The sequence below is a fragment of the Aulonocara stuartgranti genome (assembly GCF_965226115.1).
Source record: "Aulonocara stuartgranti genome assembly, chromosome: 15".
Lineage (NCBI taxonomy): Eukaryota > Metazoa > Chordata > Actinopteri > Cichliformes > Cichlidae > Aulonocara > Aulonocara stuartgranti.
This window is the reverse complement of record NC_138951.1, coordinates 24,066,837-24,091,676: the sequence shown is the minus strand read 5'-3', so window position 1 is coordinate 24,091,676 and position 24,840 is coordinate 24,066,837. Positions and strand designations below refer to the sequence as shown.

The following is a 24,840-nucleotide window of genomic DNA, read 5'->3' as shown; positions in this document are numbered from 1 at the left end:
TCTTCAAAGCACTGTTTTCATTTCAGTCCCCACTTTTAACATGAAAACTCAACTATAGAAGTGATTATTATTATTATGATGATGATTATGATGATGATGATGCTTATTATTATTATTATTATTATTATTATTATGTAATATTTTATTTAAACAAAAATACTGAGTGACAGAGCACATACCCCTGTAGTACATGTTTATAACAATATTAAAATTAAAATTCATAATATGTGTTGTTTATTTGTCATTTTCTAAAAAAGTTTTAAAGTAAATTATTAATTCATTGACTGCATTAGACAACTTTAGAAAATATGAACGCCCCGTCCCTCTTCTCAGCTGTTTCTCTTTCCCTCTTTCTTTCTCCCCTTCTTTCCCCCAGTCAAGTCTGTCCCGTATTCAGTAAGTGAAAATAAAATAAACAATAAAAGGTGAATCAAATGGACCATTACGGCAAGGCTGGGATGGTCAATTTGGTAAAGTAAATCCGTTGGGCATCTTTCTTTGCCTTTAGACAATAATTCTGATGGCAAAAGAGCCAAACGGGACAGGCAAAAAAAAAAAAAAGAAAAAAAAAGAAAATATGAACGCTGACAAGTTCAGAGACTTTCTCAGGAAGCAAAGATCGTTCAGCAGTTGATTTATACTCATTTATACTCATGTTAATTTAACAATACCTGCATATTCACTTGTATTTTTATTTTTATTCCTATTTATTCTATTTATCCCCTTCGTATATTTTATTTATATTGTCTCTGTATTTATATATATATGTGTGTGTGTGTGTGTGTGTATTATATATATATATATATATATAATATTCTGTAACTCTGTAACTTCTGTCGGTGCTGTGCTTTTTTGGAAATCGAATTTCCCAGAGGAACCCACCCGAGGGATTAATAAAGTTCTATCTACATCTATTAATATCCCTAATAACAAAAATAAAGTATTAAGGAGGAAATATAGATCCCAGTCAGTTTTCAACATTATATTCCGCTTACATAAGTGGTGACTATAGTCCAGAAATAAATATTTATTTTATTAATTCATTAATTTACAATCCTGGTGGATCAGTTGTTTCCATTATCAGGACCGTTGGATGCCTGCAGTACCGTCTCCGACCTATGGGGTCGCTGTGGAGTTGCGAGACACTTCAGGATGCTCCGGAAATATTCGACATAAACCGGAAAAGGTACACAATGGCTACGGCCAGCAGCATGTAGCCAACGCATCGACAGTTAAGATCTTGTTTTAATTAAGCTGTTTTAATCATTGCCTACTTGTTCGTATTTTAACCGTTGAAATAGAAACGACTGTTTACCGGAGATGGGAGTTCCGGCGTTTTTCCGTTGGCTCAGCCGAAAATATCCATCAATTATTGTGCACTGTGTGGAGGAAAAGGTGAGTGGTTAGCTTTGAAAGCTAGCAGCCTGTCCGAGGAACATTATCGGGAAGCTTTTTAACACTCTTCTCGCGCATTTGACTGCGTTTTAATCGCTGCACACAGCGGGTGAAGTTACTATGGCAATGCGAAATGTTTTGGCGAGAGTGGGGACGATAAATCAAAGCTCGTGCAGTCTGTTTACTTACACGTGACACTGTAAATAACATTGCTGCTGTGTGAATGTTTGAAACCCACGCGGAACTTTAACCTGACAGCAAACACAGAAAGTGTTTGGATTCGTTGTTTTTGTATTGTTAAAATTAACAATAGCTATAATTACTTTACTGGTCTGCTGTTAAACAGTACTGTGCAAATGTTTTGAGCCACTCCTCGTTTCTTTATGATTCACAAGAGCTATTTGCCATAAACATTGCATACAAAAGTAAAAAACTGTCTACAGCATACATATCCTGCGTAATCACAAAGCTTTCTGAAATCTGTGCTGTAACCTGACATACATGTCTGTAGAAATGTCACTAGGTTCTGTGTGAGTGCAGCTCACAACAGCTGAAGATGTATTTTTGTCCGGAGTTGCAGCTCTGATGCAAAAAAGGTTATTTTTTTGTTTCCTTTCATGTTAACAGGGGAAGGAGTGTAATGGAGTTCGTATTCCTGTTGATACAACGAAGCCAAACCCCAATGAGGTGGAATTTGACAATTTGTACTTGGACATGAATGGGATCATTCACCCCTGCACGCATCCAGAAGACAAGTAGGAACCGTTCTCAGTTTAATCTGGACATAAAAGACCGATCTTCTGTATTTACAGCTCAGTTCATTTCTGATATAACAGAAACCTACTCCCTGTGAGGTTTTTGTTTCCAGTGTAATTTATTTGGAAGTCAATAATTTCATTGAAACAGTCTTTTTCTAAATTTGAAATATTTATACAAATTTATACATATATAAAAGTTCATAAATGAAGCCATACCAAGTCTTCACTTTGTCTCTTCCTCCACAGACCGGCTCCCAAAAACGAGGATGAAATGATGGTCGCGATCTTCGAGTACATTGACCGCCTGTTTAACATCGTGCGGCCGAGGAGAGTTCTCTACATGGCCATCGACGGAGTGGTAAGCTGCTGCCGTTAACAGAAACGTGCAGTTTTTTTCACTGATGAGCATTCACAAGTGTTACTGTGTGTGAAGTAAACTTGTTTTCAGTGTTACGCCGATCTGACAGTAGCTTTGATGTAAACTAAAGTTAACTCTGCCCAGGCTCCACGTGCCAAAATGAATCAGCAGCGCTCTCGGCGGTTTCGTGCCTCCAAAGAAGGGGTCGAGTTGGTGGAGGAGAAGAGTCGCGTGAGAGAGGAGGTCATCCAGAAAGGTGTTTTATTTGCCTCTTTGACTGCTGGACTGAAAATACGGGCAATATATTTTAATGTGATATTCAAAACACTGTAATGTTAACTGCGTCAAATTTGATGCATGGAGTTTTTGAGGGCTGTGCATCATCTGTGTGTATTTTTTTCCCAAAAAAACCTAAATTAACTGATTTTTAAACAATAAATTGCAAAAAAAAATGGCAGATGTACCAAATATGATAAAAATTAAACTTGCATATGCAAATTGATTGATTTTTTTTTTTTAAAGTATGAAATGATTTATTAAACACTCCAGTTGAAAAATATTTTTGGACATTTATAAAACAAATGTGTATTTAATATATTCCTGGTGATTTTCTCTTGGAGGAAGATTGAAACTCTCAAAAAGAGTTTGAAGCATTACATCTGGAAAAAAAACAACATCCTGGTTTTTTGTTTGTTTGTTTTTAAACCCGATTGGATCAATTTCAGCTCAGTGTAAAAAATCTGCTGATTTTTTTTTTTTTTTTCCCCTCTGATTCTTTCTCTGTCCAGCTTGGATAGGGAATGCAGCCACATGGGGGTAACTCCGCCCTCTAGTTTCTTCTCAGTATAATATTGAGATTTTTTTTTTTTCCGTCTACAGGAGGTTATCTTCCTCCGGAGGAGATTAAAGAAAGGTTTGACAGCAACTGTATCACCCCAGTAAGTTTACTCCATCCAGTGAAATCTTGCCTAACTTTTATTTACTTGTAACAACGTAGTTACAGGATTTGTACTTGAATGGATGATTCAGTGACTTTTCTCTGCAGGGAACAGAGTTCATGGACAACCTGGCACACTGTCTGCGATATTATGTGGCCGAAAGACTCACCAACGATCCAGGATGGAAGAATATTGTTGTGAGTCTAATTTATGGCCAGATGTTACCTGCCCACAACTATTTCTTTTATAAAATAAAATGACTCAGTTTAATCATCCTTACGTTCCTCTTTTTTTGTAGTTTTCAGCTCTTGGTATTTTGCATTTTCAGGCACTAATCTTCAGTTTCTCTGTTATCCAGGTCTTCCTGTCTGATGCCAGCGTCCCAGGTGAAGGTGAACACAAGATTATGGACTTCATCAGGAGACAGAGAGGTACATGCATTAACACTCAGAGCAATTCCAATGATTTAATTAAAGGGACCTTTTATGATTATTTCACCTCCATATTTTTATGGTTGGCTTTAATGAAGAAGCTTTGCAATACTTAATGTTCAAAATAATCTTCGTCTTTCACTGGGTCTTGGTGTAGTGCCTCAGTGTTTTAGGTCCTTAAGCCAACTTTGTTCTGATTGGCTGTCGCTCCCAAACTGAAGGTTTGTGCCTGAGATGACCATATTAAGTATGTCTCATCTCGTCAGCAGCAGGATAGATTGGAGCAGTCTGAAGCTGAGCTTTGACATATGTTGACCTCATTGTTTGAATCCTTGAAGCCATTTTTTATGTAAGACCGTGTTTGTGATAGAAGAAATGAAAAAAGCACAGTAATTCCCCTTGAATGCAGCTGCACTGCAGAATGGTAAATGGAAAAAACGAAAATATGGGAGGCTTCTGATGTGAAGTACTCTGAACTGTAGTGACAGATTCACAGTTCAAAGTTAAAGTGCTGTTGATTATCAGGTTGACTCTTCTATCTTGAAGTCAAATTTGATAGGTGACCTTTGATGACCAAACATCAAGTACAAGCCTTCACCCACCCCCCCCCCCCCCCCCCCCCACACACACACACACAGACACACTCTGTCTGATCTTCTGTTGACTCGATGTTTATGGTCGACTCTTGCAGCTCAGCCCAACCATGACCCCAACACGCATCACTGCCTGTGTGGAGCTGACGGTAAGCCTTCAGATCCGCCCTCTTAAAGTCAGGATAAGTGCTCTTAATAGAAGCCATTTACCTCCTCTGACCCAGCATATTCAAGAGATCTTGTGTTGCTGTCTGAATGACTAATTTATATTTTAACCAAGTAGTTTGACCATGTGTTTTCGTTGCATGTCAGCTGACCTGATCATGCTGGGCCTGGCCACTCACGAGCCAAACTTCACGATCATCAGAGAGGAGTTTAAACCCAACAAACCGCGACCTTGCGGTCTCTGCGGACAGACTGGCCACGAGATCAAGGACTGTCAGGGGATGCCCAGAGAGAAGCAGGGGCAGGTGAGGAACACGACTCTGAAGTTTACGTCCCTGTTAGCACTGCTGTCTGAAAAAACAAAGCTTTAAAGCGTAGTTTGAAGATCCACGATTTGAGTGAAAGTCTTTGACTGGAACATTTGTTTGTGCACATTGCAAAATGAGCTGTGAATTTTTTTTCAGTGTAGGAGCTGTTTAAATGGGCCATGTTTGTTGTCCTACAGGAATTTTAACTGGAACCACCTCTCAACCATGTTTGTGGTGCTTTTTGGAGCATTTTAGGAAAATTACCTGATAGTTGTACTATCGCGCTGACCTAGAAGTTTGTGGTTTGGTTTTGCTGAATGAAGTTTTAACATTTTATCAATCTGTTATTATGCAATTAGCATGTTTCTGTATCTTTGTTACGCCTGCACAGTTTACAGGTGGAGCTTTCTAACCAAGCCAGCTAGTGTTACATAATAACTTAGGACTCCACCTCTTGTCTAAATATGGTCAATTCTGGCTCAAAAAATACTGCTGAAAAATAATTGATGTTTGATGTCCCATTGCTGACATTTGCCATTTAAAGTGCGCAGTATACACTCTGTCAGCGGACTGAACCTATGTCTGTTTTACAGCATGATGAGTTTGCAAACACGATGCCGTCGGCTGAGCAGGAGTTCATATTCATCAGACTGTGTGTTCTGCGGGAGGTCAGTCACTCAAACTCACTTCGATCAGCTTTCTTTCTTTTTAGTTGTTTATTTTAGGGTCAAAATCTCACCTTTTGTTCACAAACATGAAATCGATCTAGAACGATCAAATTTGTGCAATCCAACTGGAAGGGTTCAATGAGTTTTACAGAAATAAAACGCAGTGGGTTGCCTTTGTGGTGCTTAAAATGATGGTTCCTAACCTCGGGCACCTCTGAAACTATTTTGAGGAAGAGTAAGAATATGAAATAATGTTTTGAGAGTTCGTTACATGTGTTTAATATATTCTGTTCAGTGTTCAGGTCAGCTTCGCTGTAAGATTTCAGCCTTACCTTGAACATTTCCTTTGAATCATCAGCTTTTCTTTTTTTCTCAGAAGTAATCAAAGACAGACTGCAGAGGAATGTTCTGCCTCTATCTGTTATGGACAGCATTTGAACATGAAAGCAGGAGCCGAAGTGTTGCTTCAATGATAAAATGACCTTCTCAATCATCTCCATTAATTCTCATGTTTTCTTTAGTACCTGGCCAGAGAGCTGACCATGGCCAGTCTGCCTTTTCCCTTCGACTTTGAGAGGAGTGTAGATGACTGGGTCTTTATGTGTTTCTTTGTTGGAAATGACTTCCTACCACATCTTCCGTCCTTAGAAATCAGGTGAGCATCAGTTCATCGTCCTAAAACTGCTTTATACAGTTCTTTCATCAGGGACTATCAATCTGAAACACGCTGTTTAAATGTGGTGTCAATTCAGGAAGTGGTAACAGGGGTGTCTGCAGTGAAAGGTTATTCAAGAACTTATTATGAAGCGCTGTCATAAGTTTACTTTAATAATACCCAGAATGTACATACAGTTACTCACCATGATGTAAAAAGGGGAATCAGAGAAAACAGTAGGGTAATATTTAATGATTGGGTTACAAATAAGCCACAAATTCACAGAAAAATGGGGGAAAAAACACCAACAACAAAAAAATGTCCAAAAAAGAAACATAATGAACAAAACTCAAATGAAACAAAACACATAAATATAAAAAGACCCCAAAATGAAGAAAATGAAAGAAAACAAAGTAAAATGCACATGTTTGAGGAGTAAAACTACTTTTCATTTGTTATTCATGGGACAAGGCCACAGCAGGTAGCTTTTCTATTTATTTATTTATTTATTTTTTAAATCTGTCCTTTCTGACTCTACCCCAAAAAGGCATTTCTGTCTCCTCCCAGACTTTACTCGGGTGAATAGATTTTTATGTATTTATTCCTGAGCTTATTAGAATCCATCCATGCTTTTTCACTTAATAAATAAATAAATAAAACATTTCAAATAAATATAAAAAATCAAGTGATTTAAATAATAGATTTGGTGAAATAAATAAAAATGTAATAATAATTACATTTAATAATAATTATTTAATAAATTTAAATATATAAATGTAAACAATTAAAATGAATATAATTAAATTTAACAAATGTCCTGGAGAGAGTATTTATGTATTTATTTTTTTATTATTGGCTCTAATTACAAAGCCACAAGTTCATCTCATAGCTAATCAACTGTCAGAAATGTTATATTAAGTGCTGTATCCACTGTAACGCTATTATTATTTTCTTTATTGTGTTTTTCATACTCGTATAGTTTTCAAGCTTTTTGTGCTGTTATTTGTTTGTGCAATATACAGAAGGTGTTTGTTTTTTTCTGTTGTATAAAAAAAGATTTGAGATTTGTATGTTCAGTCTTCCATCCCTATTAATGAAATAAAAGTTGAGGAGTTTGTTTGCATCTGTGATTCATGGTTTTGTTTGTTTCCCCCAGAGAGGGAGCGATAGATCGACTGGTCAGGATCTACAAAGATGTTGTTCACAAAACTGGAGTGAGTGTCAACATTTATCTGAGCTCTGCAGGCAGCAGTGTCCAGGGTTTTTCTATTTGTTTGGTGTGTTTTTTTTTTTTTTTTTTTTCTTCAAATGTTTTAACCAACGCTGGAAGAAAAATGATATCATTGTTATATATAGATATAGGTATCATTGTTTTTGAACAATTGCACTTAATGTGTAGAGTCACCCTGTGCATACGTGCTTCTGCAGGGCTACCTGACACAGAACGGATACGTCAACCTGGAGCGAGTTGAGATGATCATGCAGGCTGTGGGCGTTGCTGAGGACAACATCTTCAAGAAACGCAAAGAGGATGAGGTGATTTTCACAACTTTCTCTCCTCAGATTTAGTCTTTTAGACCTGAGATGAAGACGAGGAAATGTTCGAGTATTTCTGCTCTTTATGAATCTATTTTATCGTTCACGATGTCATCTTCTTTCTTTAGGAAAACTTTAAGAGAAGAAACAAAGAGAAAAGAAAAAGAATGAAAGTGAGTATGATGAAAATGATGCTGATATTTTGGCTTTATAGTTTAAATTTACTATATAGGATCTTTGTTGTGCCATAAAGTAAACTTTTCAGGTGTTTCTGCTGCTAAAGTTTAGCCTTTATTTTCAATGCAGAGTCACCTCCGAAGGGGCAGAAAACCTAATGTGTCATTTTCTGCCTAATCAGCAGATATCACTTAAAAATACTTTTCTAGTTCGAGTTGAACTCAGATGGAGAAGTTTATATCAGTCTCATTTTCATGGTTACTAAAGACACTATAAAGCTATAAACACAGCATGCAATTAAAATGAAGCTGATTTAATCGGTGTGATTCGACTTCACCCAAAAACAAAGCCTAGAGTAGAAGTCAAAGTGTGACAGTGTTTCTGTTTTACTTATGGCATGCCACGTTTCTGATCAGTCATCGAGAGCCTGCTGCTCTTAGCATTTCCACTCATCCTGATGTTCCCTAAAACTATTTGAAACTACACATGCTGTTTTATTTTTGAGTTCTCATAGTTGCATTCTTACAGTTATGGGCTTGAGTTGAGATATTCTGTCCATGTTTCTGCAGGCGGAGCAGCAGGGCCCGGCCTACCTGACCACGGGTCAGTTTGCCCCTCATGCCCTGGGGAGAAGAGACCGACCCGAGGCTGTCCAGAATGCTCGGCACCAGGCCTGTGACATGAGGATGCAGTCAAACATGGTAAAGCTGGGTGTTTCTATCAGATTGGTTTTGTTTTGTGTAAAATCTTTAAGTACTGATGGTCAGTTTGTCAAAACTCTTACTGATTCTTGCGTAATGTTGTCGTGATCTGTCATTCTGAGATTTTTCTCAGAAATATGAGTTACCACCGAGCTGGACCAGCAATCCATACTTGGTGTGGTCATATCCAGCATTGTGTTTTTCATAGAGGTCCGTTACACTCAGTATTGGTTTTGTTGGGCACAATCAGACCTCAGGTCTGTGCCATTTATACCAACACTGAGGGCGCGAGTACTCTTTGCATTACTCTGAGTGATGGGTGTCGCCACTCAGACCAAACCACCACATGTGTGCTCGTGTAGCAGGAGAAGAAGTCAAGACGGAAGTTTCTTCAACCCGTGCAAGGCTACAACGAGTGAGAGGCGCGCAATAGGCCAAAATAACACCAAAAATGCAGCCAGTAAATATGACGTCACTCCTGCTGTGTGGCACCATTTGCGAGGTCGAGAATTGCAGGAATAACGGACCCATAAGTCATGTGATTATTGTATCCTGTACTGTTTTGTTTGAAACCTGACATTTTATTGCAATGAGCCATGGAGTCCTTTTCCTTTCTCCCCTCAGAGTGCTGCTCAATCCTTGAAGGCCATGATGAAGAATGGAGGCAATGTAAGTTGGCAGTTGTATATCACTGTGTTAACATTGACTCGCTGCGTTAGTTTTCAGCACAATGCCTTTTGTTCTTGGACTCGAGCTGTGCAGGATTTATGCTTCCAAATAATCATTATTTCCTTTATACTGAGCCTCAGTGGAGCCCCCTCTGTTCATCCTCTTTTGAAACAATCGTCTTTGCTCTTCTCCACGCCCAACTTTCTTCTGATTGGTTGCCCCTCTTAAGTGGAATATAAGTGGGAGGTCACACTGAGAGTTGTGTGCCTAAGTTGACCACAATATGAGTTGTGATTTTTTTTTAATTTTTTTTTTTGGGTGCTGGTTTTTGTGTTCAGCATCGTTTTAAAGTGTGTCAAGTCATAAATAACCAACAGGAAACCAAACCACTGACACGCGGGAGAGTTTGTGTCCTCACCATTTTGATCCCCTGAATAATCTCTTAGTCTCTTCACAATCTTCTCTCCTCCTCTTCTTCTCAAGTGTGTGTCTGTTTACACCTCCAGGGGCTGGAAAACACCCAGTTAAGGACTCGGGGGATTTTAATTCTGCTGTTTAGGTTATTGGGAAAAAGGCTTTTTTTTTTTTTTTCCCCTGTAGAGATTCTTCTATCAGCAAAATATAAAAATTTGATTTAAATGCTGCTCTATCAGTCAGTTTGTGCGTTTCTTCTCTGCCATCATTTATATTTGGAGAAAATGGCAGCCTGTTTAAAAAAACAAACAAAAAAAAAAAAAACAGAACTGAACAAAACGCCAGCGTCTGTATTCTAAAGTGTCTCCCAAGTTGGTAAATTTCCTGCCGTCGTGCAGCGTTAAATTTTATCGGCTGTCAATAGGCGACCATACATTAGCACATGAATGAAAAGAGTACAAAGGCTTCAAGGGGGCAAAAAAAAGGAAAGCTTGTAGCTAAGGCAGCGGATTCAGTGTCCTTCAAACACAGACAATACACATGTATATGCAGGAGCAGCTTTACCTGACGTGAATGCATATAGTCGACTCATTGTGAGCAGAAAGGTGTTATAATGCTCAGCATTTACTATATATATATATAGATAGATATCTATAGATAGATAGATAGATAGGCAGTTTTTATATACCCTTTTTTAAAACGATTAACCAATAATCACGTTTCATTTGAACTACAGGAAATATTGATCAGTTCAATCTTCTCCTTTTTAAAGATTTTGTTGCTTCTCTTGGTCGAATAATACATTTTAAAACTGATGCAAATGTACTACTATACTAGTACTTGGATAAGAGATTTTTAAAAGTATTACATTAGTGACCTGAGAATCTGTTCTCTTCAAATGAAAGAGTAATATTACCAACTTAGACCTGTGTAACTAAAACAGACATGGTCCAGGAATTATTTTTGTTTTGACTGCGGTGGAGCACAGCTCAGTGACCATAAAGCTTGTTCAGGAAATTTTAAAATATTCTGCTATTTCCAGCGACACACCGGTTTAATGAAACTGTTTCTTTGGGGAGAATTTAAAGATTTCCGTCTGCACAGGCAGAACTGTTAAAGCTCAATGCAAACACTACAACACTGCTGCTGTGTGAAAGGAAAGACCGCTAACCTGTTGTGTTTGAAAGTGCTTCTGCTCATGCTCAAGTAGTCCAGTCAGGGTTTTAATTGTGTGTGTGTGTGTGTGTGTGTGTGTGTGTGTTTTTTGGGGTTTAATCACCCTCGGTAGTCGTCTGCAGGTCCCAGTGACAGTGCAGACAGCAGGGGAGTGAAGAGGAAAGCTGATGACAGCGATAGCGAGCCGGAGCCTGAAGACAACGTCAGGTAAATCCTTACAAACTAGGTGGGCGGGCTCACAGCAAAGGGTGGGATTACTGTGTTTTAATCTAAAGTGAATACAGAATCTCCCCCAATTTCTTATATTTGCTAACCCGCATTAATTTCATTTTTAGAATTAATAAGCCTACAAATAAATTGTTCCCCTTTAAACGATTCAAGCAAACAAACTTCTCACGTGCACCATATCATCTTGTTCTCTTCTGTAACTACTTCATGTTTTCATTATATCCATAAACTCATATTCCTGTAGTTTGTTCATCACAGGTATGCAACATGCAGAGGTGTACACTATCTTCTAGATAGACTTCTTCATCCTACCTGTATATGCAATAAACATTTACAGCAGGATGTTAGCTTGTGCATACATTATCTTCCTATAAATATCTTCGTCATCCATCATTTGATCCGAAGTCTTATTTAGTCTTAAATCTTAGTGCAGACAGTTAGATTCCAGACTGACGGTTTAATTTCAGGATATCTTTTCCCCCGTTTCTCCTCTTTGGCTCTATTAATCATGACAGCGCTCTTATGCTCTGCTCATTTTCCACATCATAAGCAAAGCATATATGAAGGAGCTGCTGGAGACCACTGCAAAGAGGACTAAAGACCACAAAATCATCTGCATACATAATGTGGTTCATTAAAAAGCTGCTATTCATCCACCCACTTTCAGCTTCTTTGATAAGTCATCAACATATAGATTAAAAAGAACCGAGGATACAGCTCCAGTAAGCCTGAACATTCGTGATGAACACTTATGGTGTATTTGGGCACCCCTCTTTTGACTCAACACACTTTTTCCCCCCTGTATTTATTTACAATTAGGAATGTGCACACAGGTCAGTGAATGTTTGGCTTTAAAGCCAAAGTGGTTGTCAGTGGAATTAATAAAGATATTTATTTAAAGCTTGGCATAATTTAAACTTCAGCTGTAGGCCTGTCAAGACTCTCTGTCTTACTGGGTTTATTCTTTTTTTATGATTAAAGAAACCCAACAGCACATAGAAATGTCATTTTAATCATTTTAATAACTCATACAACTTTGTAAGCAAGACATTTTTTAGTTTAAGTTAATTATAAGTAAAGTTAATCACAATAAATTAATTTTGGTGTGAAAACAAGGTTTCATAACACAACTTTCACTGACTTCTCAGGTACAAACTCTCAAAGTGCCCACACCAAAGAGCTATGCTTGAATTAAACCTGCTTTTACAAACCGCCACGACCCGAATAATACTCTGCAAGTAACAAAGCTGGCGTGTCAGACAAGCTGCTCATTGGCTCCTTTCTCAGCACATTTAGCGTCTCTGCTGGGCTCACACGGTGACCAGAAAATAGGCAAAACAAAATTATTTGTTTATGAGGTCAGTCATTTATTTCATCATTATTGTAAATCGGCTGCTGTCTGTCGAGTTTTCTTGAAGCTGTTTATAACTGGAAGCTCCTTCATAACCACAAATAACCTGTAATTTGAATGCCCAGGGAACCGCGTGCATGCAGTTAATAAAACACCTTAAAAATAAATCTGTGCAGATGAACTTCAGTCAGCAAAGGTCGCTTTAACAAACAGAAGAGGAGAGACGTGCTCATTAATGCCACCGAGCTGCACCACAAGCTCTTTAACTCTCTGCCATCTCTGCTGCGCGCACACACACACATATTAGTACGCACATTTGTACACACACTCCCTGCTCTGCTGAACAGCTCCCACTTCCCCTCTGCACGTGATTAATATGGAAAGCAGGAGCGTTCGAGTAAATTCCTCTGTGACGCACTCGTCAGAGCTGCTAAATCCATCGGGCTAAATTGGTATTCATGGAGGCTTTTCTCTCAGGAGTCGGCAGCTTCCCGCAGGCCGCTCCGAGGAGCCGCCGCGCAGATGCCGGACGACCCTGATTATGTGTGCAGAACGGCATCGCCGCCCCAAATCTACCGCGAAGTCATAGCCGTTGAACTGTTCCAGCTGGTTTTTCAGCCTATAGATGAGCCATTTATTTGAATATGTTGTTCAGATTTACCTAAACTGTAAAGATTTGGTCATGTCAGCCAATAATCAACAATGGATTTGCAATTCTTGGCCATTGGCAGTATTTGTACCAGTGGAGTTGATTTCCCATATTCCCATCTTTATTACTAACTGAGATATCAAGCTTTTGTGTGGTCATCAGTACAGGTGGGGGCAGTCTAAAAAAAATTAGACATTGTGAAGTTGTTGGAGGTGGTGGGGTTCAGACAGATGTTACTGATGTTGAATGAAAGCATGTTAGTGGAAGTCTGGAGCTGTGCGCAAATTAATCCACATTTTAACCCCCAAAATGTTGCATTGGGCAGAATTCCCTCAAATGAGATTTTATTTAAAGGTCAGTGTTGGGAAGGTGGGTGTTGATGCCTAATTAACTACTCCAAAGGTCATCTCCTGGCCTTTTGGACAGTCCACTGGTAAATATGAAATTTGACTGGCTGTGGTAGTTGACACTGTTCTGATGGATGGAAGATGGAAGAAAAACAAGCAAAACAAAATGCAGAGCACTTACCATCAACTTCCCCGTGCCACATTTTCTGGCTGTACTACTACTAGCTAAGACTGATTTGTGCACGCACGCTGACAGAGATACTTGTTAATTATTATTCATTTGAATTCTTAAGGAGACTGATGACTAAATTACTTAATAATAACCCCACAGTGTGGTTTCCAGTAAGATGACTTAAATCTCAGTGTTTGGACCTGTGTGTAATGTCTTTCTTGGTTAGTGCTGTTGGTTAAGAAGTTAGTTCAATCTTCTGAGTGAGTGTGACCACCCCTTTGTGTCCTGCAGGTTGTGGGAGGAAGGCTGGAAGCAGAGGTACTACAAGAACAAGTTTGACGTGGACGCGACAGATGAGGATTTCAGGCGGAAGGTGGTCCAGTCGTACGTGGAGGGTCTCTGCTGGGTACTGCGCTACTATTACCAGGTAACTGAAGTCACACGGTGGGTTCAGTACTGTGTACAAACGAGCATGTCTTCAGCAGCGATGTGTTCTTTTCTTTTTTTCCCGTGTTTTTCTTTTCCTGCTGAGAAACATATTCTCACTGGTTTATAAAGCCTTTACTTCACCCGGATGCTAGCTTTAGAAACCGTTTAATAGTTTTCTTTGAACTTTGAACCCCGAGCTTTCATTACATACCACGATCCAAGCTAAATTTCCACCTTTACAAATGGAGAGGCAGGTGTATTTAGTCGTTTTTTTGATGAATTTATGCACAACATCAACCTTTCTGATCCTGTTCCTGAGTTACAGAATCAAATTATGTTAAGTTCCCAAATATTGCTGGTAAGGTTAAGAGTTTATTTTTCAGAGCAGTGCTTCTCTCCTTGAACTTCCACATACTCGTCTTTCAGCAGTTCTTTTTCTCTTTTTTTGTAAAAATTTTTTAGTTAAGGTCTTATTTATACATGTGTAAAAAGATTAATCACATGAAGTTCTTGCTAACAAAAGTTAACGATAGCTTTCGTAAAATTAAATCAAGAGTGTGGCTGCCACAAGGTGAATTCTAACTTTTGGATATTTTAGCTTTCATGTAGACACTGAGGGGAAAAATTTAAGGTGAATGATGCACAGAGTAGAACTTTGTGCTAACAGTGCAAACAAAGACTGAGAAAATCACTAAAGTTTTTGAGGGGAAGCTAAAGGATAAGGATGCTTATTTTTCTTTTTCTTGTCATTTCGCGACCAGAACCTGTGTTTGACACAGAAACCTCACATTCTCTGTAAAGGTGAACCTGTAAGGTACATCGACTGAGTAACATGGATAAAGCCATTTATAGAATAGAATATAAAGCTTTGTCATTGTGTTCAGCATACAGTGAGAGTCTCTGTCCTGCTCGATGCATCAGGGTTAAGTATCGCTCATTAGTTTCTGAAGCATTTGATCATTCTGGATTTTGTTGCTGCTTGCTGAAACCTGAGTTACGGGAAATGGGTGGATCTGACTGAGAAGAGCACTACATGTTGATACTTGCTTTTCCTCTGCTGTATCCTCGATTTTACTTTAAATACACAAAATGAATTCACGTATACTTTAAACTAGCAGCTGAGAGCGTCAGCTAACCAGAAGGGACTTTGCTGAAGTCATAAACAAAGTGTGCAGGAGGGACACTTTCCTGTAGATCTGGATACAACAGGAGTTGTTCATGCAGTGAAAGGAGTTGCCCCCTGCTGGACATTAAAGATAAGTTGCTTTCATTTTTCACCACAAGCTTGTAGAGGTAGTGGGAGAGGCAGCCTAGTTGTGTGAAGTCTTCTCCAGGTCTATGTGGAAACGAGCTTCATGCCCTGTGAAACGTCCATTGATGGTAAAACCTGGTTGTTCAGTATATTCAGGTGTTCACATGACATAATTATTTAGGAAACTAACATTGCTGAGCCTTGATGTAAGCAACTGATAAAACTGCCTTCACTTGCTTGTATTGTTGCTGCTAGGCATGTGCTTAACTTAATTTGATGTTCTTCTCACTGTGATGTTCCTGTCACTCTAAATCCGGGTGTATCTGGGCTTATTAGACCACATGACCTGGGTTCAGTCTTTATGCTTCCTAAAAGATTTGAACCTGTTTAACAATTAGCTTCACTGATAGCTGGTTTTCTTAAGGGTACACGTGTTTAGTCCCAACACCGTGAGGCCTATTCATATTCATATGTGGAAATGCTCTTACTTTTAGTAATACAGCCGTGAGTGCTTCTGATTTATTTTTAGTCTATTTGATTTCACCAAACTGTTAAGTGATCTCTGATAACAATTTCTTTTCTAACCATGTTTCTTCCTCAAGGAAGAGCATTTGTCCTTCCAAAGTTTTAATAGTGTGTTGGAGAGCCTAAAGCTCAGTCTTCAGACTGGTCTGACTGCTCTGTTTCATTTCCTTAACTACTTGTGGTCTTGTGTGAAGTCAGAGAGAGGATATCCTTAATGTGGTTCAAACCTTTTGTTTATACGGAGCAGCCAGTGAGAAGAAGTTAGTTTAAGGGAGGGGAGCTAAAATGTCAGAGGCTAAACTGATTGGAACAATAAGAATAAGGACTATTCTGAACTGTGAATTATGCAAAGCTACTCTAGTAGAGTCCAAGAATCAAAATATGGAAATGAGTAGAATCAGATCAGAACCACTTGCTTGTTGTTTTTGAAGATGATTTGCATTTGAATAGGACTCGGAGGAAAAATGTTGTGTGATGATTGAAAACATGAAAATAAAAGATCGCTACAGCTTGATCTTTAATCCTGCCTGACCACACACCTGATAGGAAGTAAACCAAAACCTTAATGAGGAGTCGGTACACTTACTGTTGCTGAACAAACATGTCTGACACAGAAATGCGAACTTTACTTCCCACAACTCACCTCTGAGGTAACAAGGTCCTCTGATAAATCCTCCTCACAAGTGAATTAACCCAGGGACTGATATGTGTTTCGTTGCATTTAGATGAAGCCTTCCGACATGAATGACTCTCACTTTTATTATTATTTACTATGTTTTTATTTTAGTTTTACTTATTTACACGAAATAAACTCGTGCTCATCTAACACTGAGATCTGCTGCTGTTGTTTGCAGTGTGATTATACACGAATCATTGTAGTGTTGTAAAATATTGATCTTTATGTTGAAATGAAATAATCAGCTGGGGTCCCTCTCCAGGAGAGCCAGGGCGCTGAGCCGGGGGGGATTTGTCCTGGCTGATTGTGCTCTCCTCGTATGCACACTCTGTCGACTCCACACGCTCGCCAATCCAAAGCCCGTCTCAGGGGGCCGCTCTGAGTGAATTCATTAGCGGGCCCTCGACGGACGGAGACGTGTCTGCTCTTCGCTGCCACACATTCACGTTTCTCCTCGCCACTGACTGAGTTAAGATCACGCACACCTCACCAAGTGATCGGGGAAGACAGAGCTCAGTTTATCCCCGTTCTGTCTCTGCTTTTCATCATAAGGGCAAAAAACTAATTTTTTTTTCCTCCAGTAATCTGTTGGATGTACAGAAAAGGTCTCCTCTGCCAATAATTCATTTCTTTACAACCGAATGGCCGCAAATGACAGTTTTCCAACTAGCAGGCTGTTCTCTAATGGCAGTTTGAATGTTCATGCTTTGTTGACACTGGTGATTTGCCTTTTTAGTATTTTTATTGTAATTTGCGGCGGTGCATGCAGATGTTAATGGGCTCTATAGCATTACAGGACTGACAGGCAATTTTGAAGGGCAAAGTTGTCGGGGTAAAAGTCAACGAAGGGAGAAACCTGTGTCCAAAAATTTTATTTTATTTCAGGCTGAATGGAAACTGAGCTTTATTTCTTCAGTTTAAAGAAGGTTGAGCTGTTTCCTGATTTCTCTACATTTCATGGCTGATGGACCCGAGTGTTCCCAGCATTGTGACAAAAAACAAACCATATGAAAGTTATCTAATGAGCGCATATTGAAAAATAAATATAAGCAGAATGTTTGTGGTGAGCCCTGACACATTTCAAATCTCTTTAAGGATTTGATGTTGCTCATCAGTGGTGATAATTATACAGGGCGAGTTTTGTTGTTCTTATAACTTTAAATGGAGATGATCAATTTAAAATGTTTGTTTAAAAACTTTGGCAATCACTGGGGTAATATTACTGTAATCTTGAGTCATCTGTCATTTTTCTTCAGTATTTTTATTGGGTTTTGTTTAAGAAATAACAAAAAACTTGAGCAGCTGGATAGTAACTGGATCCTAAGTCAACCAATTCAGACGTACTTTCATACTCGCAGTCGTTAAACATGCACAGATTATGAACCAATGAAATATCAAATTTTAAAATGGTTACATGAATAAATGTCCCACATTTTTACAGATGTCTGCTTTCCAGTTTCAGAAACAAATCATACATCGCTCAATGTGGATGTTAATAACCAGTGAACAAATGATATTTTGTGGATATTTCAGTGCCTCCCAAATAATTTTAGTGAAATGTCATAAAATAGTTTTCTTTTCAACATGTGGATTTTAAATCAGTAAATTCAGTTTATTTAAAAAAAAAAAAGATCTGTTAATGCATTTTTGATTATTTGACTCACTAATGTGAACACAGTGTGAATAAATCACCCATTTATATATTTAAACTGAAAGGTCTGTGTATGTTGAATCTGTGGCTCCTTCATGTACTTAATAACATATTGAGGTAACAACTTTCACTTCCTGTTGTCAGCTGTTCTGAGTCAGGACAGTAAGTGTGTATGTATGTGTGTATGTATATATATATATATATATATATATATATATATATATATATATATATATATATATAAAAATTTTTTTTCATATTTCCCCCCCCCCCCCTTGTTGCTGCAGTTCGTGATCTTTGACCCTGCCAGCCTCTGCCACAAATGAACCGAGTCCTTGAGACAAAACATTTTGCCATATTACCATAAATGATCTGTGCGATCGTCCGAATGTGGCGATCAGAGCCTCCTCTGCCTTTTATCATGGTAAAAGGACCGTATTATCATTTGAATGACCACCTTTAATAATAGAGTGCTGGGCTTTAAAGCTGAGATTGGCTGAGATGCGAGGATTGGTGGATTTACCGGAGGACCTCGTTTTCTCAAAGGTGGATTGTGGGAAGTGAAGGTTGTTCTTTGGTGCGAGGCATGTTTGCTCAGGAAGGATAAGTGGTCCAACTGCATGGTGACGACTTTTTTTTTTTTTTCTTTCCCCAGAGCTTTTTTTCTTCTTTGTCAGCAAACATTTCTGAAACACAGAACAGAGGAAGGTGATTACATTTTAGATGCAAGAGCCTCTCAGCAGGTGTGGGAGAGATTTATTTATTTTCTTTCCCTCAGAGGCATCATGGTTTGAACTACAGTCTAGTTTTAGTTTTTTTTTTCCCCTCATTCTTATTGTTTAACCATCAAGCCAAAAAAAAAAACAAACTTAAAAAAAAAAATCTGGCATGTCTGAAAGTGTAGAAAGTTTGAATAAAAAGCAAAAGCTGCCTGAGGATTCAGTGAAAGGTTTAAAATGTCAGCACTGCCACCTTAGACTGGTCAGATTGGATTTTAAGCTTAGTGCTGCTAAAGAAAAAGGGCAGAGAAAAGCTTTCTGCTTCCATTTCGAAGTTGCTTTTAATTTCTTTTTCCCCCTCATCTGGGTGCTTGAGTTGATATCGTGCCAAACGAGCTAATGCTGAATGAACAACAATAAACTAACACCAATGATTAAACTGAGCAGAAAATGAGTCACCAGATTTTATGAGAGTTATGCCTAATGTGAGTGACTGAAATGTGTTGATTTTTGGATTTTTTCCTGTATTTTTATTATTGTAAAGTGAACATAAAGCAAATTTATTATCCAGGTAAGGGATAAAGCCACTAAGAACTCCACTGGTGAGATGTGGATCCTTCTTCATATTTGTGAATAACTTCCATGTGTGCACCAGCATCACACTTAATTACTTTATATGTAATTACATACATTTAATTACTTTATATGCAACAAGCTTCTTTTTTCAGTCAAACATTGGCCCCATTAACTGATCTTAAGCTCAGAGCTAAGTTGTTGATTGGAATTGTTTACTCGTTGATTTGCAGGGCTGTGCTTCTTGGAAGTGGTACTTCCCGTTCCACTACGCACCGTTCGCCTCTGACTTCAAAGACATCAAAGACATGTTCTCAGACTTTGAGAAGGACACCAAACCAGTAAGAATGGATTTATTTCTCTCCTCCTCATTCTCAATCTTTCTCTCTGTGACTTTTCAGTGAGAAATGTTGTTTTTCCTGCAGTGAAATCTGAAAGTGTGTTGAATCAGTCATGTTCCTTTAAACTAAAGGCTGCTATAGCTTGTTGCTTGTAAAGCCACTGATAGCAGCTCAAGTTATTAAAGAAATTCACTAAAACACCGTAAAAGTTCACCTCAGTTGACCTGTTGGTCTTCCCTAAGTATTAAGCTGGCGTTATGAAATGAAAGTTAAAACATAACACAATGAACAACAGTAGAACAAGGAAAACACATCAAAGGTTTAAACTGAGAAAATCTATAATTATACAACCAATACCAGTTCCTTTTGAATTTGATAGGTCTTAAAAAAGTTGGGAGATGTAACAAAAGGGTGGAAAAAAAGGAAGTCGTATTAAGAAAGTGCTGGAATAATTCAATTATCTCATCATCTGCTGAATGTAATATAACGTTCACTCTGGCGGGAACTTTGTGTGGAACAGACAAGGCAAAAACAAACAAACTTAAATCCAACTTGATCAACTGATCATGTCAAAGCAATGCAAGACACACCAGCGCACAACTGTGAATCATACGGCAGCATCGCACACTACAGCGTCCGATCTTCAGGGTTTAATCAACAGACATGACTGTTTGGTGGGTGTTTTGTGCAGTTCAAGCCACTGGAGCAGCTGATGGGAGTGTTTCCTGCCGCCAGCGGTAACTTCCTGCCACCAACATGGAGGAACCTCATGAGCAGTCCGGTAAGTTTCAGGCATGAAACGGCTCAGCAGTATTGCTGCTCTCTGATCTTTTTAGTTGTGGTAGTTGTGCCAGTGTCTTTTTGAGTTTTACTAAATCGCTTCCTTTGATGCAGGATTCCTCGATCATCGACTTTTACCCCGATGACTTTGCCATTGATCTAAACGGCAAGAAATACGCCTGGCAGGGTGAGTCTGTGACATTTAAATAATGTGGACAGAGAGATTTATTACAGCTGTTTTTGTTTAATCTTTATTGTTAATAAATGGAAATATATTTTTAAGCCAACGTTTCATTCGACACACTTTTTTATTTGATATTAACTATGCGGCTCATTTTGGTATGAAGGGCTCAAATTCCCTGTGCAAACAGCAGAAACTTAAAAAATGTTTCAGTGCGGGAATATAGAGGCTTTGACTTCAGAATAAAAGTTTTAAAAAGGAGAAGATATAACCTGAGTACACATTAAAAACAGATTTAGAGAATGTAATACTGTACTATTACATGATTACACTATTTATTACTGTAAGTGCACTTGTTTTATATCATGGTGCTACTTTCATAGGTGTTGCCTTGTTGCCTTTTGTGGATGAACGTCGGCTGAGGGCGGCTTTGGCTGATGTTTACCCCGACCTCACTCCTGAGGAAAGTGAGTAAAAGCCCATTGTATCAAATGTAACATCTGGATTTCTCTTTCGGTGAACTTTACCTTCTGTGATAAAGGTGTTTGATGTAAAACTCACTTTATGTTTGTAATTCTGACATTATCACCATAATGCAGTAACAAAGCACTCCAATAGCTGGGGTTGGCTGTAGTGTCAAAATGTTAAAGGGTTGCAGTGCTGCCATCTCTGCTCCTCTCCATGTTTGGATAAAGGGTTAAAGGGTCTAAAGAACTGTGTTATAGTCAGACAGGTGCGTTTTATGTATTTGCATATATATGCAGATATTATTTTTTTCAGTCATCATCCCCACAACGTACAGTTTGCAGTAGAACCCATATTCACCTTTCTTATCATTGTTCTGACATAAATGTGGTCATTTATCTCTTTATTTTTCTGTTTTCTAATCATGGGCTTCTCTCCCGTTTACACTCAGACCTGTGTGAGCAGGGTAGCAGTTTGTGAACACTTGTTTTTTCTCTCCTTTCTGACCACACCTGCTTTCTGTGCTCTGTTTCAGAGAGGAGAAACAGCCTGGGAAGTGACGTGTTGTTTCTGGGGAAGTCTCACCCACTCTTTGACTTCATCCATGAACTGTATCGCACAGAATCTAACGAGGTAAGAAACCCGACGCCGTCAGTAAGCATTCACTTCAGTCAAATCAATCAATCAAAACTTTATTTATTTACCTCTTTTCATACAATAAAGATTCAACTCAAAGTGCTGTACACATTAAAAACGGAAAATAAACAAAAATACACACATGCATCTCCTTGACTACACCCTCTCATCACCCCTCCATCCCTGCAGCATGACCTATACATGGATATAGACACCCAGACATCATACAGAAACACTGGAGCTAAAAAAAAATAAATAAATGAAAGCTAAACATAAAGGCAGGTAATGTGAAAGAATAGAGACATAATTATAATAAAAGAGGAAACGTGAACAAATAATGCAGTGAAAATGTGTCAGTAAATAAATGAAAAGTTAAATAAAATAAATTAATAAAAAACCTTAACTTTAACTTCAATTCAAAGGAAACTCTTAGCTCAGTGTTATCGTGACACACACACACACAACCCTGTTCAGCTATCTTAGTGAGGACCTTCATTGACATAATGGTTTTCCTAGCCCCTTACCCTAACCATTAAAAATGAAAATGAATGCCTAACCCTAAACCTAACCATAACCCAATTGTAACTCTGACACTAAAACCACATTTTGAGCCTCAAAGAGGCCTTTAAACTTGTGAGGACGGGTGAGTGTGTCAGTCACAGGGATCAGATACAGTATATGCGAAGAGGACCATGGAGGAAGAGGAGCAGATAAGTTCAACAGCAATTTCACGGCCCCTAGGACCGTGCAATAAAAACTTCTATGAAAGTCAACTAAATGAAACTTTTTTTTGCAGATTTCGGTCCTCACAAAGATAGCTAGACAGGAACACACACAGAGTCAGCTGGTTTGCGTCTGTAATAACAGTCTTCTTCTTCTGTGACTCAAACTTTGATATGCTGCCGCGTCACTGTGCTGCAGATGTGCGTTGAAGCTGTGCAGGTGTCGCCCGCTTTGAGTTTAGTCTCACTGATTATGCATTTGCAAACCGAAGCAATCGATGCGTAGACTTGCTGGGTAAATACTTCTTAATGAGTGCATCTGAACAGTCAAGCAAGCTTCTGTGTGCTTTGCTTTCAGCGATGAAATGAATTTGATGCGAAGGAAAATTAGTTCATCTAGAGGATTCAGAGTTTCAGAGGCCTCGCAGTCTGACTGAAAGAATAATGCAGGTTTTATTTATCGCTGCGTTCCACGAGAGAAAAGCCTTCACCTCAGAGGACCCTCTTCTCCTGCAGTTACATGAACTTGAACTTTTACGTAGCCCGTCTAGACGACAGGTACAGATTTGATAAATAAATAAAACTGTCAGATGAGGATGAGATGAACTACTGAAAAACATTTGACAAAAACCTCCTGTGCAGACATGCAGTTTAAAAGGAAAAATCTTCCCACCTGACCATCACAGTTTTGGCCACAAAAATTCCTTTTTTTTTTCTTTTTCTTTTTTTTTTTTTTTTTTTTGAGGGTCCATTTTAAAATTCCATTATCTATAAAACTACTTGAAGTAGGTCCTTCACATTTTTAGGGTAAATTTCTGGTACTATGGCTTTGAGTGTGGACTCAAGTCAACATAGAATGTGGATATTTGGATGTGTGATCTCTAACGGCAGATTTGGAGACCCGTAGAAAGCAGTTTTTCAGGTAGAGGACTGACGTTTTATTTGCTGCTGCTCATATACAAGGCAGGTGACACTAGTTTAGAATATGTGTAATGTATTCACAGAGTCATAGTACCAGATATTTACCCTCAAGAATTTATTTGGAGCTCAAATATTTTCTAGATGATGGTATTTTAAAACAACTTCTTTAAAAAGATGCTATAGAATTTTTGCTAGCAGGACAAACACAACTTGAAGTAATTGTCTGCGCTTTAGATGGTTTAGTTTTTTTTTTTCTTCTTTTATGTCCATGACCTAAGAAGATCAGAGGAAGCATAATAATAGAGTGTTGCTGCATTAAACCATCATTTGTTTGTGGATACAAACTGCAGCTTTATCTCCATCAGGACACTGAGATCCCTGCAGAGCTGTGCCATGGAATCCAAGGTAGACTAAATCTCGATGACGACCCTATTCTACCAGATAAGTAAGGAACACCGACTTTATTCTCATTTCTCTGCCTCTTGTGCCATGTTGCCACCGCTCTAAGCCAACGGAAGACGAGCTGGGTAAATGTGACATCTGCCTCATGTATTTGTTTGTGGTTATCCTGCAGTACGGTGAGGTCGCCTGTTCCAATGCTGCGAGATATTTCACAGAACACTGCAATCGGGTAAGTCAACACAAACATTTTTTGTAGCATTGATATTTACTGTACATGTTGGGAAGACTCATTGGATTTAACTTAAAATTCCACCAACAATGACGATGATGTCAAGTATGGCTGGAGGCGAACAAAGAACAGGAAACGCCTTTACAATTGCAGTAAAATGTTCAGATTTGTGTAATTTTTTTTTTTACATATTTCTTGGTGAAAGTTCACACATGAGGTGTCTTTAATTATTCATGGTCATGTCGTTTTTTTTTTCCTGTTTAATCCCTTTGTATAAAAATTCCACAACTATACTTATAAAAAGCAAAAACCTTCCCTGATTTGAATTTGGCTGATGTCCGCTTCAGGCTTGTCTGCTTGTGCCCTTCTGGACTGTATCAGACATTCCTGCTGTTTTTATTTTTCTTTCTTTTCTCCACTTCCCTCTCTGAAAGTCCAATTCTGCATCTGCAGTGCATGCCGATCTTTATGGTATCAAAGCCACAACCCTTTAATTAAGTTTTACTGAAAAAAGGGAAGTCATATTGAGACAAATGGAGTAAACATGTGCAGCATAGGAATAGAGCAAATATTTGTCTATTACAATGCATTGGAATTGGGCATCCCTGATAATCTGATACGTAAAAAGGAAGGTCCTGGTCTCACTGCT

General features: G+C 38.6%; 1 protein-coding gene across 1 annotated transcript in view; it reads left to right on the top strand.

The window, feature by feature from the left end:
• The first annotated feature begins 1,183 nt into the window (after positions 1-1,183).
• The window catches only part of xrn2 (5'-3' exoribonuclease 2), a 46,120-nt gene continuing 22,463 nt past the window's right edge, over positions 1,184-24,840 (top strand). The window contains exons 1-25 of the mRNA XM_082504994.1: positions 1,184-1,395; positions 2,023-2,150; positions 2,400-2,511; positions 2,656-2,767; positions 3,391-3,449; positions 3,557-3,646; positions 3,808-3,880; positions 4,572-4,622; positions 4,786-4,943; positions 5,540-5,614; positions 6,136-6,269; positions 7,426-7,483; positions 7,698-7,805; positions 7,934-7,978; positions 8,552-8,683; positions 9,308-9,352; positions 11,055-11,149; positions 13,981-14,116; positions 19,748-19,855; positions 20,547-20,636; positions 20,750-20,822; positions 21,200-21,283; positions 21,817-21,914; positions 23,926-24,005; positions 24,135-24,191. Coding sequence (XP_082361120.1) covers positions 1,321-1,395; positions 2,023-2,150; positions 2,400-2,511; positions 2,656-2,767; positions 3,391-3,449; positions 3,557-3,646; positions 3,808-3,880; positions 4,572-4,622; positions 4,786-4,943; positions 5,540-5,614; positions 6,136-6,269; positions 7,426-7,483; positions 7,698-7,805; positions 7,934-7,978; positions 8,552-8,683; positions 9,308-9,352; positions 11,055-11,149; positions 13,981-14,116; positions 19,748-19,855; positions 20,547-20,636; positions 20,750-20,822; positions 21,200-21,283; positions 21,817-21,914; positions 23,926-24,005; positions 24,135-24,191 — 2,276 coding nt within the window. The 5' untranslated portion in view covers positions 1,184-1,320. The remainder of the gene's footprint in view (positions 1,396-2,022; positions 2,151-2,399; positions 2,512-2,655; positions 2,768-3,390; positions 3,450-3,556; positions 3,647-3,807; positions 3,881-4,571; positions 4,623-4,785; positions 4,944-5,539; positions 5,615-6,135; positions 6,270-7,425; positions 7,484-7,697; positions 7,806-7,933; positions 7,979-8,551; positions 8,684-9,307; positions 9,353-11,054; positions 11,150-13,980; positions 14,117-19,747; positions 19,856-20,546; positions 20,637-20,749; positions 20,823-21,199; positions 21,284-21,816; positions 21,915-23,925; positions 24,006-24,134; positions 24,192-24,840) is intronic.